At 53.1% G+C, this 14,518-nt stretch overlaps 5 protein-coding genes across 5 annotated transcripts; 3 read left to right on the plus strand and 2 right to left on the minus strand.

Annotated features, from left to right (window-relative positions):
• Positions 1-314: 314 nt before the first annotated feature.
• On the minus strand, positions 315-1,445 carry CH63R_03914 (uncharacterized protein; the record flags this gene model as incomplete). Its single annotated transcript, XM_018298889.1, has 1 exon — positions 315-1,445. The coding sequence occupies one exon, from the start codon at positions 1,443-1,445 to the stop codon at positions 315-317; it is 1,131 nt and encodes a 376-aa protein (XP_018160135.1).
• A 2,313-nt stretch (positions 1,446-3,758) lies between these two features.
• Positions 3,759-5,408, plus strand: CH63R_03915 (Zn 2cys6 transcription factor; the record flags this gene model as incomplete). Its single annotated transcript, XM_018298890.1, has 3 exons — positions 3,759-4,205; positions 4,262-4,397; positions 4,456-5,408. The coding sequence occupies 3 exons, from the start codon at positions 3,759-3,761 to the stop codon at positions 5,406-5,408; spliced, it is 1,536 nt and encodes a 511-aa protein (XP_018160136.1).
• Positions 5,409-6,218: 810 nt separating this feature from the next.
• Positions 6,219-7,205, plus strand: CH63R_03916 (Alpha beta hydrolase fold protein; the record flags this gene model as incomplete). Its single annotated transcript, XM_018298891.1, has 3 exons — positions 6,219-6,708; positions 6,789-6,997; positions 7,080-7,205. 3 exons carry the CDS (start codon positions 6,219-6,221, stop codon positions 7,203-7,205), a joined length of 825 nt encoding a protein of 274 aa, XP_018160137.1.
• Positions 7,206-7,935: 730 nt separating this feature from the next.
• Positions 7,936-9,542, minus strand: CH63R_03917 (MmcH protein; the record flags this gene model as incomplete). The annotated part of the gene is made up of 4 exons (XM_018298892.1): positions 7,936-8,301; positions 8,417-8,877; positions 8,918-9,350; positions 9,399-9,542. 4 exons carry the CDS (start codon positions 9,540-9,542, stop codon positions 7,936-7,938), a joined length of 1,404 nt encoding a protein of 467 aa, XP_018160138.1.
• A 3,497-nt stretch (positions 9,543-13,039) lies between these two features.
• On the plus strand, positions 13,040-14,404 carry CH63R_03918 (Dockerin type 1; the record flags this gene model as incomplete). Its single annotated transcript, XM_018298893.1, has 1 exon — positions 13,040-14,404. One exon carries the CDS (start codon positions 13,040-13,042, stop codon positions 14,402-14,404), a length of 1,365 nt encoding a protein of 454 aa, XP_018160139.1.
• Positions 14,405-14,518: the final 114 nt, after the last annotated feature.

The following is a 14,518-nucleotide window of genomic DNA, read 5'->3' on the forward strand; positions in this document are numbered from 1 at the left end:
TCCAACGAACCCGGAGGGCTCTCTTCAAGGACCGGACAAGCAACAAAGAAAGACTTCATCTGTAGCCGTTTAAGGGCACCGGTTTGCCCATGGCCATCCTGCTTGCCTTGGACTGGGATCTTGCCGTGAATTAGATCAAACACGTCGGCTTCGGTGGCGGCGCTCGCTTATGCTCGCTATCCTCCAACCACTTGTGCATGACGAGAGCAGTGGAATCGCAACAATACCTATATTCATGCGTCTGTGAGTCTAAGCCGAGGAGAACCGGCCTTCCATACACGGCTTAATCCGTGTTCCACACTACTCCTTGCACTTTACTTCCTAGTACAAATTTCTGGCAACAAATGCGCTTCTTGGGGGTTTGAACACGCCTGAGCAACTGATAGAAGATATTGCTGCCTCGTCAACTCGAGAGACTGCTTGCTAATCTCAAATGCCCATTTTGCATAGATTACCGTGATAACCCCGAATACGAAACTGCTGACCGTTAACCCCGCAACGAACACGGCGATCCAAAAGTTGACGGATTCTAGCATGTTGGGCCGGTCTCTGTCGGGAAAAAGCTGCCGGATCCCATCCCGCGGCCCTTGTAACACACTTGACAGCTCTTCGAGCCGTTTGTTCCATCGCGGGTAGGCCAACAGGTCTAGCCTTCGCTCCCGCCCGCAGAAGCCGAGGCTGTAGAACTGCTGAGCCTGCTTAGCCAGAAAGGATTTTGTCGGTGCGTCGTCGTATGGGAATAGCAGGTTGAGGGTATCTAGGGCCTCGCCAACCAGGTCCATAGGCAAGACACATTCCTCAGGTGATTGAAGATGCGAAGCTAGCCAGAGTTTGTGCTGGTAGATGGAGACCACTTTTGTCTTCCAGTTGATCGCGAGGTGTTCGTCCAGGTGGTTGGTCCAGTCAACGTGAAACCCGTAGTTTACCGTCAGATAGCTCATGGTCAGCTTTGAGTCGACTGTGTGGGATTTCATCTCGATATCTTGTGGCGATCGCGGTTCATTGAACCTTTGCCTCAGGACGTCCCGCAAGGAGGCGCCATCTTCCCACACAATGAGCGCTGCATCTGTCAAAGCCTGGTCCCGGGCGACGGCAACATTTGTCGTTGCGCACAATGAGGCCGCAAAACATGCGGTTAGCTGCACTGATTCCCTGCTGCACTCGTGCCAGTGGCCGGCCTTGAAGTCATCCATGACATCATCGCGTGATTTGTTGCTAGACCGGCGGACTGCTCCGGTTATCTCGGGTATCATGGCCGCCGCGTCAAGCAAGTAGAGGTCGGGTTGGTAGTTGAACCGGCCCTGGACCTCTCGCACATAGGTCGCGAGCCGGGTATACTGGTTGGGCTCGTAAAAGTCGGCTGCCAAAGCAGGCCAGACGGCATGGCAGATTCGGATGTCGTACTTTGAATGTTCGGCATTTCGAGGCCATGACATTAGCTCCATTAGGCTGCTGGAAAAGATACTGCCGAGACTAAAATTGGTGAATCTTATTTGAGTTCCGGGAACAAGCCGATTTCTTCCCGGTGTCCTTCAGATCGGAGTTGTTTCGATCGTGAGCTGTTGGACATTCGACCGCTGTTGAAGGCCTCTCTTTTGGTAAGGCTCTGTAGCAGCCCAGTGGCGTAGGGATGGGAATATTATATTGCGAAGTACTTGGGTTCGTCTACTTGGGAATAGATGCAGCCACAGGGGGCTGTGCAAAGCCTCTGAGCCAGGCAGACTCTTGATGGTTGGTTTGCATTCTGCCACGTCAAGGCATAGCACCATGCAGCTTACACCTAAAGGAGGGTTCAACAGTGAAATATCCGACCAAAGCCACCTTCACGTCAGACTCCCTCAATAGAAAGCCATACGCTGAATTCGTCCCATTTCCCTTTCTCCCAGTTCCTCTCACCCCACCCCTCTAGCGTACTGCCCAAATGATGATGGCAATACCCCGATCCCATATCCCACCAACGCATCCTACCAATCTCATTTACCTCGGCACCACCAGCTCAACAATGAAATATTTGGACAAGCTGAGATATCGAGAAACTGTCTTCCGAAAGCTCCATGGAACCGCCGCAGAGGACAAGGGCAAAGCCGTTGCTGATGCTGTTCCACAAGACAACATCATATCTCTCGACAATGGGTCCGATAAGCACGACGTCATCTCTGTCGATACCTCCGATTGCATGGCGCAAGTGGCAGAAAGCAACAGCACTCCGACGGGCGGAAGCAGCTCCACAAGTCCATCAGTCACAACAACGTCAACAAACGCTTCCTTGCCCTCTAAAAGCTCTTCGAGTTCGCAGGGTGAAAGATCAGAGGATAAGCTCCAACCAAGCCCAGTCGAACCGCATCCAATAGGTGCTATCAGCACCTTCGATCTGCATCCACCAAGTTCATCGGTTGAGGAGCCGTGCTCTGCTGGCTCAACACGGCTCCATACCGAGGCGAGCAGTCTCCGATCATTTGTTATTCCATCGCGGAAAGTTTATCAATACCACAAGACGAATGTCTGGTGCGGAAAACCTGCACAGGTCCCCGTCCCAGAGGAACTTCGAACCCGCTGGGACAAGGAAGGAGGTCTCAGAGACAGACTCATGCTGGATCTGCAATCCGTACGGCATAACATGAAGAAGAAGAGGGCAAGCATGCTTCCTCGGGAACGAGAATTCGTCACGGAACTTCGAATGTCGGGACATGCCAGCGGCTCCCCACCTCGTTCAGTCACGTTGTATCCTTGCATCTGGATACTGTGCGGAAGCAGTTTGTGCAAGAAGTTCATCGTCAAAGCCCTCAAAGATCTATCTTGGACGGCGAGCTTCATCGACAGTCCCATCGAAGTGCACGTAGGCGGTCCCGTTTATGCAGCCGCTCAATCTCCTATCCCGCTCTCGCAACTACAGCTCGACGCGTACAGCAGGGATAGCCTAGACTTTGCAGGACACAAAATCTTGTACCATGTGGAGTTTGGGGTAAGATCTACCTTCGGGCTTCTGTGTTGTGCTACGCTTCTTCGGGATGGCGAAATCATTGACCAACAAACATCCCGCATTGGAGGTTTCCTACCCAGAACAGCCATGACGACTGCCCATGGAATCCTCGATCGCCTTTTTCAAGATCAGGAACATAGCATTCCTCCAGGTGTCGAAGACAATGGCTCGGCATGTTCAATTCCTACATCGAGCGGCTCTATATCTCCTTCCGACATGGGCCCTCATTCGGACTCTGACCTTGAATCCGAGGCGGACCCTGCTTCTGATTCTACCTCTAGCAATCTCCATGACCCAGACGAAAACGAAACACATCTCCTGGGATTCAGAGATCCTTCGACAGTGGCGCATTGGACCCCATTACCATTCGTAGGATCCAGCTTCATGGGGAACATCATAAGCCATCGGAGCAAGAGTTTTTGGTCCTCTAAGATGGTTGATTATGCACTCCTAGATCTCTCACAACCTGGTCTTCAATTATATAGTGGGAATTACGACGGAACTGACCGAGTCGTATATTTCACGAGTAATGCAGACCTATCGCCTGGACCAGTTTCGTTATTATTCGGCGACAACTTCATGAATGAAGGGAGGCTCCTTGCGGAGACACAGCTGATGTCAATCTCGGGAGAATTCCTGCCGACGCGGAAAGTTCAACTTTCGGCTCCGCTTGGTGAGTTGACCTTTAACAAGAAACCAGGCATCTCATGCAAAGTGTGCTAGGGTTCTAACGATTTTCACAGCACCTGGGACCTCGGGGACGTGGTTGGTCAGAGACATGTCTCTTTGCGGGATGATCATTGCAAGATATCCCGGAGAGCCTCTGGCCTTGTTCGTCACGGCGGAAGACATCTTGCAGGACATCTCGACGTCTTTCCCCTTCCTTAGTTCTTTTAGCCTTCATCCGGTAATACACTCAGTCCGAACCGATTTTGAGATCGATGACTACCGTACTCGGCCGACAAAAAAAGCTCGTTTTCGGGACGATGGTGCCCAGGACAAAACAATCTCAGCTTCCAAACTTGACTCAAGTTTCACTCAACAAGCTTTGAATACATTGGTTCCTGGACAACCTCCTTCGTTACACTTCATCATGAGCCCTGGTAGTCAATTGCTGGTGCGCGGACGGCGACAGGGGCCGATGGACCCGATCTCCCGCAACAAGGCCAAGGAAACACGAGACAGGAAGATGGAGTGTATTCGATGCAAACTTTCCAAGCAAGAGGTATGCGATTTCATTTAGATCCGTATGACGAGCACGCCTGGCTAACTTGTCCTCAGTGTAGGCGGAATGACGATACCCTCAACGGCCCTTGTATTGGTTGCGAAAAACATGGCGGGTCTCAACGGTGGCCGGGACCATGCGTGAAGGCTCACTTTGGGGACCTTGTCCTGTCAGGCTCATGCAACTACATCTGTGAGTAGTGATACCCACCTGCCTCTATGTTGTAATATGCTAACCAATGTTCTTCTAGCCTCGTATGCCATCTACCACCTTACACTCAACAATGATACACGCATTCGCAGAGAGCTTCCCAAGCGAATCAACCTTGATGAATTGGTAGGAAGGGTAGACCAAGCCCGCCGGAAGTTCAACTTCGAAGTCTACCAAGGTGGACAGCCTCTTTACGTCCTTGATCTTGATAGCTGCCACGACTATCTTCAGGGCCTCCGGAACCAGATGGATGTTGCTGAGCACGACTTTCCCGCCTTTATTGACATAGCTTTGTTACAGGCGGACACGAGTGGTGACGATTGGGAAAAGTGCATGACGCAGACGACATCACCGCCGAGGGATTGGCTTTCCCTGCTTTGCGACGTCAACAGAATGCCCAGCCGCGCCAGCTTCTCATACGTGTCTCGACCCAATATCTCTGAACCAGCAGCCGTCGTGGAGCGGCCTATCAACGTCGAGGACCCAGACGACGCAGATGACCTTATACTTGCAGCCCAGCTCTCGCGGATTGTGTGCCGCAAGCTAGAGGTTAAAGCGTACCATCATTTGCAGTGTCTCCTTTATGATTGGGGGACGATGGAGGACGGCAGGGTACTGACGTTCCTGCAGAGCCTGGGTCGCATCCTCTTGACGTTACGCTGGCGGCTGTCCTGGTGGGCCGCCGTCCCGAGTATCGTTGTTGGCGATGGCACTCACGGCAGCAAATCAGACGACGCGAACCAGCAACGAGTTGAGTCACGGGTCCGGTCGCTGTGCTGGATCCTATACTTCTACTACTGCGCCGTACGCAGGCGGCTCCCAGTGTCGGACAACGAGATGCTGGCCGGCGTCTACACAGAGTACCCGGGCGCAGAAAAGGTGGTCTGGGACGACTTTCCTGGTGACGAGAGTATCAAAGGGTTCGAGGCGTGGATAGAGCGGGGCCGGGAGCTTATCAATGAGGCTGGAGTTTTGGACCGGCTCGAAAGATGAGGCCCGCGACGTGACCTTGTCATGCTCTCTATGCCAGCCAAGGCATCAGAAACGGACGTACATTTCCAGAACGGAATCGTTCGATGTCACGCTCAAGCGCGGTCGTTGACGGAAAACATCGGAAAACGAAATGTGCGAGAAAGACGGGCACCGCCGTGCTTTTGGGGCCGCCAAAAATGAAACAGACGGGCGGCAACTGGTATGGGATGAGGGGGGAGATTTGGAACACTCCTGGGGCGTTGATTCATTTGGTAGCATCTAGTAACATGATGCAGTGTCCTGTCCTTTGCGTGTAAGGCTCTCTGGGGCCTGATCTCCCCCTCGGTGATACGAGCGAGCGAACCCCAGAGCCGACTTCGCTGCGGATGAGGGGTCCGTCCCTATAGTTGGACATTATTGAAAATTGGAACATAGACGCTGGTTTTCCCAGCTGATTTCGGGACCCCTTGATATCTTTCTTTTTGTGAAAACAATCACTTCCTCTGTGGCATGGCGAGATGGAGACTGGCGCCGTCCGGTACCGCGTTTCGGGGCGGAAGCTGGTGTGGATCCCCGGAGGCGCCGAGCACAGGGGGGGATCATTCGGGGCGGCGACAAGGCTTTGAAGGTGGCTCTATCTGTTTCTTGATGGGCCGTTCAACGACCCCGTCTATTGCTACAACTGTGGAAAACTCACCCTGCGTGCCTGCATAAACCCCGCTTTCTTGTTGCCCCCTAGGAGTAAGCGTATCTTAAGAACTGCCTCCCCCCCTCTCAAGACTTCAAGAACAGCAAATTTGTTCATTCGTCCTCATTTCGATATCCGCGACAATGTTTCGTCTCAAGAAGACGCCTGCCAGAGAGCCTCGCCAAGCTTTTGGCTACGACCGTGATGCCGTCGTCTCACTCGTGAAGGGCCACTACCGCCTGCTCGTGGACATGGGCCATCTGCACCCGGAGGCCCTTCAGGCGCCACCCGAGACGGGATGGACCGATGAGGAGCTTAACGTCGACGCGCTGCGGACCCTGGGACGCTCCGACAAGGTCATTGACCTTTTACGACATCTTCCGTATCCGAGAGCGGGACCCCCCGGTAGTGACGAAGCGGGCGACGACGCGGCAGTCTACTATGAGACGAAGGTTCTGTCCTACCTCAGGAACAAGTGGCAGCCCGAAAAGGACCCAGATCCAAATTGGCATAAACGGCCGTTTGCCATGCTTGGGTTAGCGCCTTTTGACAAGCCCTTGCCGCCGCATATGGTATCCTTGACATATGACGAAGCAGCCATCGGAGTGATTTGGCTCATCGATACAGAAAAAGGTTTGGTTTTTTGAATGTTTGGATCTTTTTTTTCCATATCTTGTTTCTGCAGTATAGTATGCTTACAGAAACGCGCGCAGGATGTGTGTATCCTCAGGGCGACGATTACTACCATTATGATGATGATGAGACCGAAAAAGACGCGCCATGGCTCGCCGCAAAGGCGGTTTCATTCAAGACCTTCTTCGACAAGATGAACAAGGACATCTCAAATCTGAAGCTGGTCCCAGCACCTGCGGCGGGAAACTTTGGGGCTGCTATTCGAAAAGTGAATGACCCGGATGCCAAGGTGAGCCCCGATCGCGAATACACAGCTCTACCTACCCTGCTGCGTATGACATCCAAAGTCATCGGGTACTTATAATCTGCAGGCAATGAAGAGGTTGTACCGTGAGTACGGTTGGCCAGACGCCTTCAGGAAAGATGAGTTTCTCAGGGCTGCCTTGCCTGCTCGCGCGGCCATCTTGGACGACGAGTACGACTGGTCAGACGCGTGAACGAGGTTCCGCACACTAATCTCACGGAGATCGATATGGGCTTAGACCTTCTCTGGCGCGCGGCCCTCCAACCCGAGAAGGTTGTTCTGGTTCAAGGGTGTATGTATTTCTGATTATTGATGGCTTTGATAAATTAATCTCATTATACATTAGATTACGGCCGCTCGTTTACCCTGAATGACCCCTAGTTGCAACAAGCTGAATGGCGTTTGCCAGTTCTCAGGCGGCGCCAAGGAAGGCCCGTGTTCCAAGGCTTCTGGCATGCTCATCTTGCAAGAGATCTTTGATATCATCGAGGAAAAGAATCTCAAGCCTCAGTTCGACGAGAAGGCAGGAGTGAAATGTGATTATCTCCCTGGTGTGTGCGACGAGGTTTGATAACCATTCCGACAGTTTCGCAGCTCAGTGGGCTCCGTCTCTCGATGCTTAGCATCTTGCAGCCTGGCTTAAAGGTGAGCGTGATGCTCTGCAGCTTCATGCGAGCAATCACCAGCAACGACAATGTGTCGAGAATGTCACACTCTCAAATGTGGGCACTTCGTTGCCCAGTAAAGGACACAGGGCGTTTGTGTGCAGAGCACTCCCTCGACTTTTTCGCGAATACTGGCACAAGTCGGCATCTCACACGTGGACCACATGGAAGGAGTATGAGATCGTTTTCAAGGATAGTTGTGAGAGAATTGCACAGTATACAACCACCCCGTACGTAACAAACTCAGCAACTATTATACTATCTCTCCGAGATACTGGCTATACCAGTAGCCTTACCACCAATCGGTTCGTACGCTGCCCTCATCTCACCAATGTCCTCAGTCTGTTCCACAGCCTCGCCCGCCGATCTCGCTTTACCAACCCAGTTGAACGCCGGACGCACAACAAAACCAAGCAATTGCTTTTGCCGCACAGTCAATTTGCCCAAGATATCTCCTCGCAAGCTCAAGTACGGGTTAATAACCGAACCCATGAAGTACCTGTTAAAGGCGTAGATGAGAGCGGGTCTTTCGGCATTTGTAGTATTAACACCAGTTGAATGCCAAACCGTAGTATTGAAGACTAGGCAAGTGCCGGCCGGGGCAGATGCTGGGATGGATCCATCCTTTGCATGGCCAGGTGTTAGTCGTGGTTGAGGAAGATGGCATCCTAGTGGCTGTTTCGCTCAGACTCAGGTTTTGGGGGAGGCTTACAAAACTGTTTGGATTGCGTGGGCGTACATGACCGATGTGAGAAGCCGGAATTACATGCGTGGCCCCGTTCATCTTGCTGGAGTCCTCCATGTAAAACATGAAACTAAGTCCAACTGGATCGTCCGTGAAAGGATTTATAGGAACCTGGTCGCGGTGAAAGGGCATCGGCACGTTGTTGGGTCCCAAGATATTGACTGAAGCCTGAGACAGGTACGAGTAATCTCCCAAAAACCAGGCGAGCAATTCGTCAAACAGTGGGTGGTTCAAGAGATCTAGAAACTCAGCCCCCTTGTTGACAACATTCCTTTGATTTGCGATGACCATCAGCGTATGCGGTGAAAGGGTTGATTGAGGCGTTGTGACGCACCACAGCCGTTGATTGGTTCCGCCTTCGATGTCACCTACGCCGGCCTTCCGCTCCCCGGCAGCTTGTTCAAGAATGGCCCGTCTCAAAATTTGAACCTGCTCCGGCGCTAAGGCGTCCTTGACTAGGCTTAGGGCTCACATTAGTCACTGCTGTTATCTTACGAAGTAGCAGTCGATGCAAGTTGCTATATTCATACCCATATCCGAATTGCTTGATATTGCGCTTGACCTCCACGATGTCAGTCGTCGGTTTAGGGAGGGCTTCCTGAGAGAAGGTGTAATCCTTCGGAGTCATGACTTTGGACGGCCGTGGAGATATGCGGTCCAATAGATCGTGTGACTTGGAAGGGTTGGCGCCCTGCACGTTGAAGCCAATACGGGCAACCATGTTCACGTCTAGGTTGCCGTTGGCCAAGCCGAAAATCATATCCGGACGCAGAGAAACTGTCACATCTACGCTCTTTCCGGGAGGTGGGAGCTCAAGCAGACGAGTGCCGGTTGGCCGAGCATCAATGTAGATGGTCTTCGTGAGCTCGCCACGGGGCATCTTGTCAGTCACGATGAGTTCCGCCAATGTATCGGCCTCGCCCAAAGCCTGACGAAATGATTAACAGGAAGACCCTTCGAGTTATGGCAAACTGACCGAGAATTTGCCTTTGATGGTCTCAAGGACTTTCGAGGCAAGTGAGTCGAATTCTTGTTCCTTGGGATCGCTGTATGTAAGTTTTCCGAAGTCCATTCCTGGAGCTAGCGGGGGGCCCGCCGCGTGAAGAACCGAGGCAGCCATTGGGTCAAGTTTTGTCACAAAAGGTGAATCAATCTATTGATATGAATGGAAGCGCGGTTCGAATGCGCCGGTCGGTTGGTTACGAGGTTCGATGAAGCCATGTTTAAATATAAACCACCGCCTCTTTCGCGTTGCGATATCTCTCTTCAGCGATTGCGAGACCGAGAGCGAGATTTTGCTCCGGTTGGCAAAGCTTACTGAGAGAGCCAGGACATTCTTGTTTAAGTGTCGACTAGTTGTCCTGGCAGTAACAGACACTTTGGAATCCAGGAGCTCGCCGTCTTTGCTCCTGATTGGCGTCGATCAATCTGCTCTATGGTGTACTATGTACCTTAGTGTACCGCAGTACATTGCAGTGGGGCTGGCTACTTCGGCGGCGGGGTTGGGCGTGGCGGATGCACGACAGCCTTTTCGTGGCTTCTTGCAGTAAAGTGAAAGCTATCCTGCCTCCTAGTCTGCAGGCGACGTCCTCTGTCGCGCATGACAGATTGGGTGCCTTTACTGACTCGTCTAAGGAGGAAAAAGTGGTCACTATTCTCGAACTGCGTCGGTAGTCCGATGGCGGTGTTGGCTTCTGGGGATTGTTAGTTACATTGATGTCCCTAGCGTTGCGATAGCCACTGTCATGGAAAGAGAGTGTACTTGGAAGCGCACAAAAGCGGTCAGGGTGATGCATTCAAGTAAAGCATCCGGTAAAGCGTCCCATACATCAGCTGGCTGCTGCGCGTGATATCCATGGAAGAATGGTAGTGGAATGCGGCTCTTCTGTTCTAGCTGCGTATGGTATTGGCAGTGTAAGATAAATTAACAAGGTAAGAACAAGCAAGCCGGGACGCGAAGCACGCCTTCCACCCGCCTACTCTACCCCACTGATTCTTCATCGCTTGACCGAATGCTCTCAAGGCCGACAATGAATATGGTGGTTGAACTCACTCAACTTGCCGGGTGCAATCCAATCAACAAGGCTGCTTGTGTCGGGCTGGAAATTACAGACAGAACGTTGTCGTAATCGGCGACGGCATGCTCAAGGCGCTTCAAGACGAAGGCTCTAACGAATTCCCCCCTGCAGTAACTGTCTGCGTCGGTCTGGTACGTCTTGCAGCCTCTGGTTGTGGACAGGAACCCTGCTTTGCTGAGGGAGTGATATGTTGACGGGCTAGCAATAATATTAGTGCCTCTAGCTACAGCTATGTTGCACTCTTGTCAGAGAAGCGACAAACATGCCAGGGTGACAGTAGAGAGGCCAGATACGCAGGCTGAGTTATGAGTTAATACGACGGCCTGCTCTATTTTACATTGTAGTTTATATAATTGGGACTAAAGCTTTGCTGCACAACGCCTAGACCTTGTAGCGGCTAGCCTTAGGGTTGCTAGGTGTTGCCAGCTGTGAAGGCCTAACTAATTAGAAGACTTTGTTCGATCTAAAAGGAATATATGTACCCTTAGTAAAGTTTACATAGAGATTTCATCTACAACAAACACACATCGCTACAAGATCCAAGGACTCTAGAGAAAATGCAGCCTCCCAAAATTAGACTCTAGCAGTAGTTATCGACACCCAGCAGCCTAATGGGAAGGAGGGGGAGGGTCATCCTAGATTCTCGTGGGGTAGGAGACCACTGCCGATCGGCACTGCATGCTTAGGTAGCTTTTCGGGTTGGGCTTTCTTTCCCGTCCACAGTCCGCGCCATTCAAGAGCTCACGCGTGACGAGACCTCATCTTCTTTTCACCACGTGCGGGTCTCGTGCGGGCCTCGCCAAGTTGGGACCTGAGGCGAATCGGGAAGGTGACATTGGAAGGGAATCTCGACGAGCCATGTGCCCGAACGAGGACCAAGGTAGCGAGCACCTGAGCTGGGAAAGAAATGTTCCGCATTGATTGGCACGCAACTATCTCGTGGGATTCAACTCGCACGCGGAACATGCAATCTCTGGCGCGAGTTGCAACGGCCAAGCAGAGAGAAAGTGCCAAGGCCCCATGAAGGACGAACCGTCAATTCCAATTTCTTCTCGTTTATTGGGCATGTTGTTCGACGCCCATATCTCACCGCCGCGGGCGAACCAGGGATAAGTCGAGCGTAGCACATATTGAGATGGCCGTTGTGTGCAAGTGATCAACCAGCTCTGTAAGAACACCATCGGTAGGAGATCCAGTGGAAAGCAGTTGTCTCGCAGAGGAAACTCAGCTGAGGCCAACGAGTTTTCCGCAACATATCTCACGCGTCTCGATAGCGTAGTAGCGGGTAAAACGGGGCGAGACGCCAAGAGTTGTCGAGTCAGACCGAACGCAACCTTGTCCCTGCAGAGGAACTTCACAAGAGAGAAGCCGAATGTTTGGACGATCCCCTTGTAATTAACTACTATAGACCGGCGTTGTGGCGACATCGACGAGTGTCATGTCGGCATATCTTTGTACTTTCCCCCCGGCCTCGGGACTAACAAGAGGCCAATTGCGTGTGACCCCTTGATCCTGCCGGTTGACCTTGGCGTTCGCGGGAAAACACAACCCCCTCGTCCCTCATTTCCTTTCCAGGGTGACGGCTTTTAGATGCAGAATATGTAGACTAGTTGGTTTCAGATCGTTCTGTTCTTTTGAAGCAACTAGACCCTTCTCATGAGTAGGACCTGCAGTCACAGCTACATAACAGACCTGCCAATGACTTGAATGTACTCTTACAGTCAACTTGCTTATTCCCACTTATAGTTCGTGCTGAGTCTTACATGGGAAAATGAATCATGCGAGCGCTGCCAGTGAAAGTAACTAATTATTGCAGCAAATAGTATTTCGAGGGTGTGGCTGTGTGGCGAAGCAGCTGAGAATGGCTAGTCGCGTCAAATTAACAAGAGGATCCCGTCAACACAACCTTATTTAAACATGCTTGTCTATGACAACTTGAACCCTAGGCTGGCGCTTTTTGACCAGGCAGAAAACATGTCCCCGAGAGGTGGTAGTGGCGTAAGCCAGGCGCCGTGTTCATGTTGACACAGCAGACTCGGACCGGACTCGTTGGGAACAGAGGGCGGATTTGCGCCCGTCATTCCTACGGAAGACGAGAAACATGAACCACCATTTCCCCTTGTTCGACAGCGGATTCGAGATACGTGCGGGCGGGGGGAGGACAAGGCGGTCGACCACCACCGGTCGTGGTCCGTAGGCATCCCACCGACGCCAAGGAGACTGGGGCAAGCTTCGGATACAATGGGATTGTCGAGCCAGGAGAGGCAATTGTTCAGGGACATGACCAGGATCATGAGTGGGAAGAGTCACGGAGACTTCCTACGGCACTCGAGTAGTTCAGCCTTGGTTTCCGAAAGCGACATCAACACCTTCGAGTCTGCCCCTGGCCCGTCGGCATGGTGGAAGGGGTCTCTCGTTAAACCGACTTATATACCCTTGGGATGTTCTTCCCAACTTCTTGAACTTGTCCGTGAACCATTCGCTTCCATCATACATACACGAAAAAACACCTCACGCTTCTCCCTGTGACTCCATCATCATGGCAAAACTCACGCCCCTGACCTTCACCCTTTTCTTTCTCCATGGCGCCTACGCCATCCCAACCCCTTCTCAGCCCATCTGCCGCGGCGTAGACATCACAGCAACCTCCCCGAACCCTTCCCTCAACCTTATCGACCGCTCGACGCCCTTATCCCCCCCCGCCCCACCCGACTCCTTCACGGCAAATCCGTCTATCGGCCACGGTGGCTCCTCCTTCCGGGACTCGGCTCACTTCCGCGTCTACGCCTCAGACCTCTCCGCCGCCGACCGCGCCCTGCCGCTACTCGAAGGCGCATATGCTTGCTTCGTCGACGCCCTCGGCTGGCGCTCCACAGGTCTATCCTACAACGACGACTACAACGCCGATGGTCCCTGGACCAAGCTCAACGTCTACAGTGTCGACAGCCTTCCCGGCGCTGCCGGCGTCATGCGCTCCGACGCCGCCACGGGAATGGCCTGGCTTGAGGTCGCGAACCCTCACCTCGTCACCTCCGTCACGGTCCACGAGTTCGGCCACGGCCTGCACTACCACCAGCAAACGTGGGTGCACCAGGGCCGGACCGGCGCGTGGTGGGAGACGCTGGCCAACTGGGTGTCAGACACGTTCCTGACCTCGCCGCTGTGCGCCGCCGCCCGAAGCGCCAACGGGCAAGCCACGCCCTCGACAAGCGAGATTAACGTCGTCAAGACCATCGGCGACTCCTTCCAGGTCATAGTCGACGGCACCGCCGGCAGTGGCAACTACTACCAGGCGTGGCCGTTCTTCACTTACATCACCAACAACCCGGACGGTTTCGCCGGCCTCGGCCGCGACGTGATGGGTCAGCTGATGGTGCGGTACAGTCCCAACTCCAACGAGACGCCGCTGCACACCCTCCAGCGCGTCTCCACGGGCGCCTCGGTTGCCAAAATCGTTGGCAAGTACTGGGCGCGCATGGCCTACCTCGACATCGGCCACCAGCAGGCACAGTCTGTCTTCTTCAGCCAGCGGGGGCGCATCAACTTCGCCAACGTCGACTCAGCGGGTACCGGCAACTACCGCGTCAAGTCTGACAGGAGACCGCGGTACATGGGTGCCAACGTGATCCCGCTCAAGAACCCTTCCGGCACGGTGAGTGTCAAGATCACGACGAGCGGACAGCTAACATCGCACCTGGTCGCGCGGAACACTGGAAGCGGCGCCGTGAGGTATATTGAGTTGGTCAACGGCGCTGGAAGCGTGAGTGTTGCTGGCGACGAGGAGGCAAGCCTTGTTGTCGCGAACACGCCGGCCAACCTGGTGCTGTTTGATCCGTTTGCCTTGTCGGCCGAGGTCAACACGGGCGTTGACTACTCCTTCACTCTGTCTGGGGCGACGGCTTAGCTGGCGGATGGATGGATGATGGGTGCGCAAGTGTTCGCGGTGTATTGTATATACTTCTTGTACATGACTTCTCTTCGGTGGTTGCATATTGACATCAAAGCATTGACATCGATG

This window comes from Colletotrichum higginsianum, chromosome 3, assembly GCF_001672515.1.
Source record: "Colletotrichum higginsianum IMI 349063 chromosome 3, whole genome shotgun sequence".
Lineage (NCBI taxonomy): Eukaryota > Fungi > Ascomycota > Sordariomycetes > Glomerellales > Glomerellaceae > Colletotrichum > Colletotrichum higginsianum.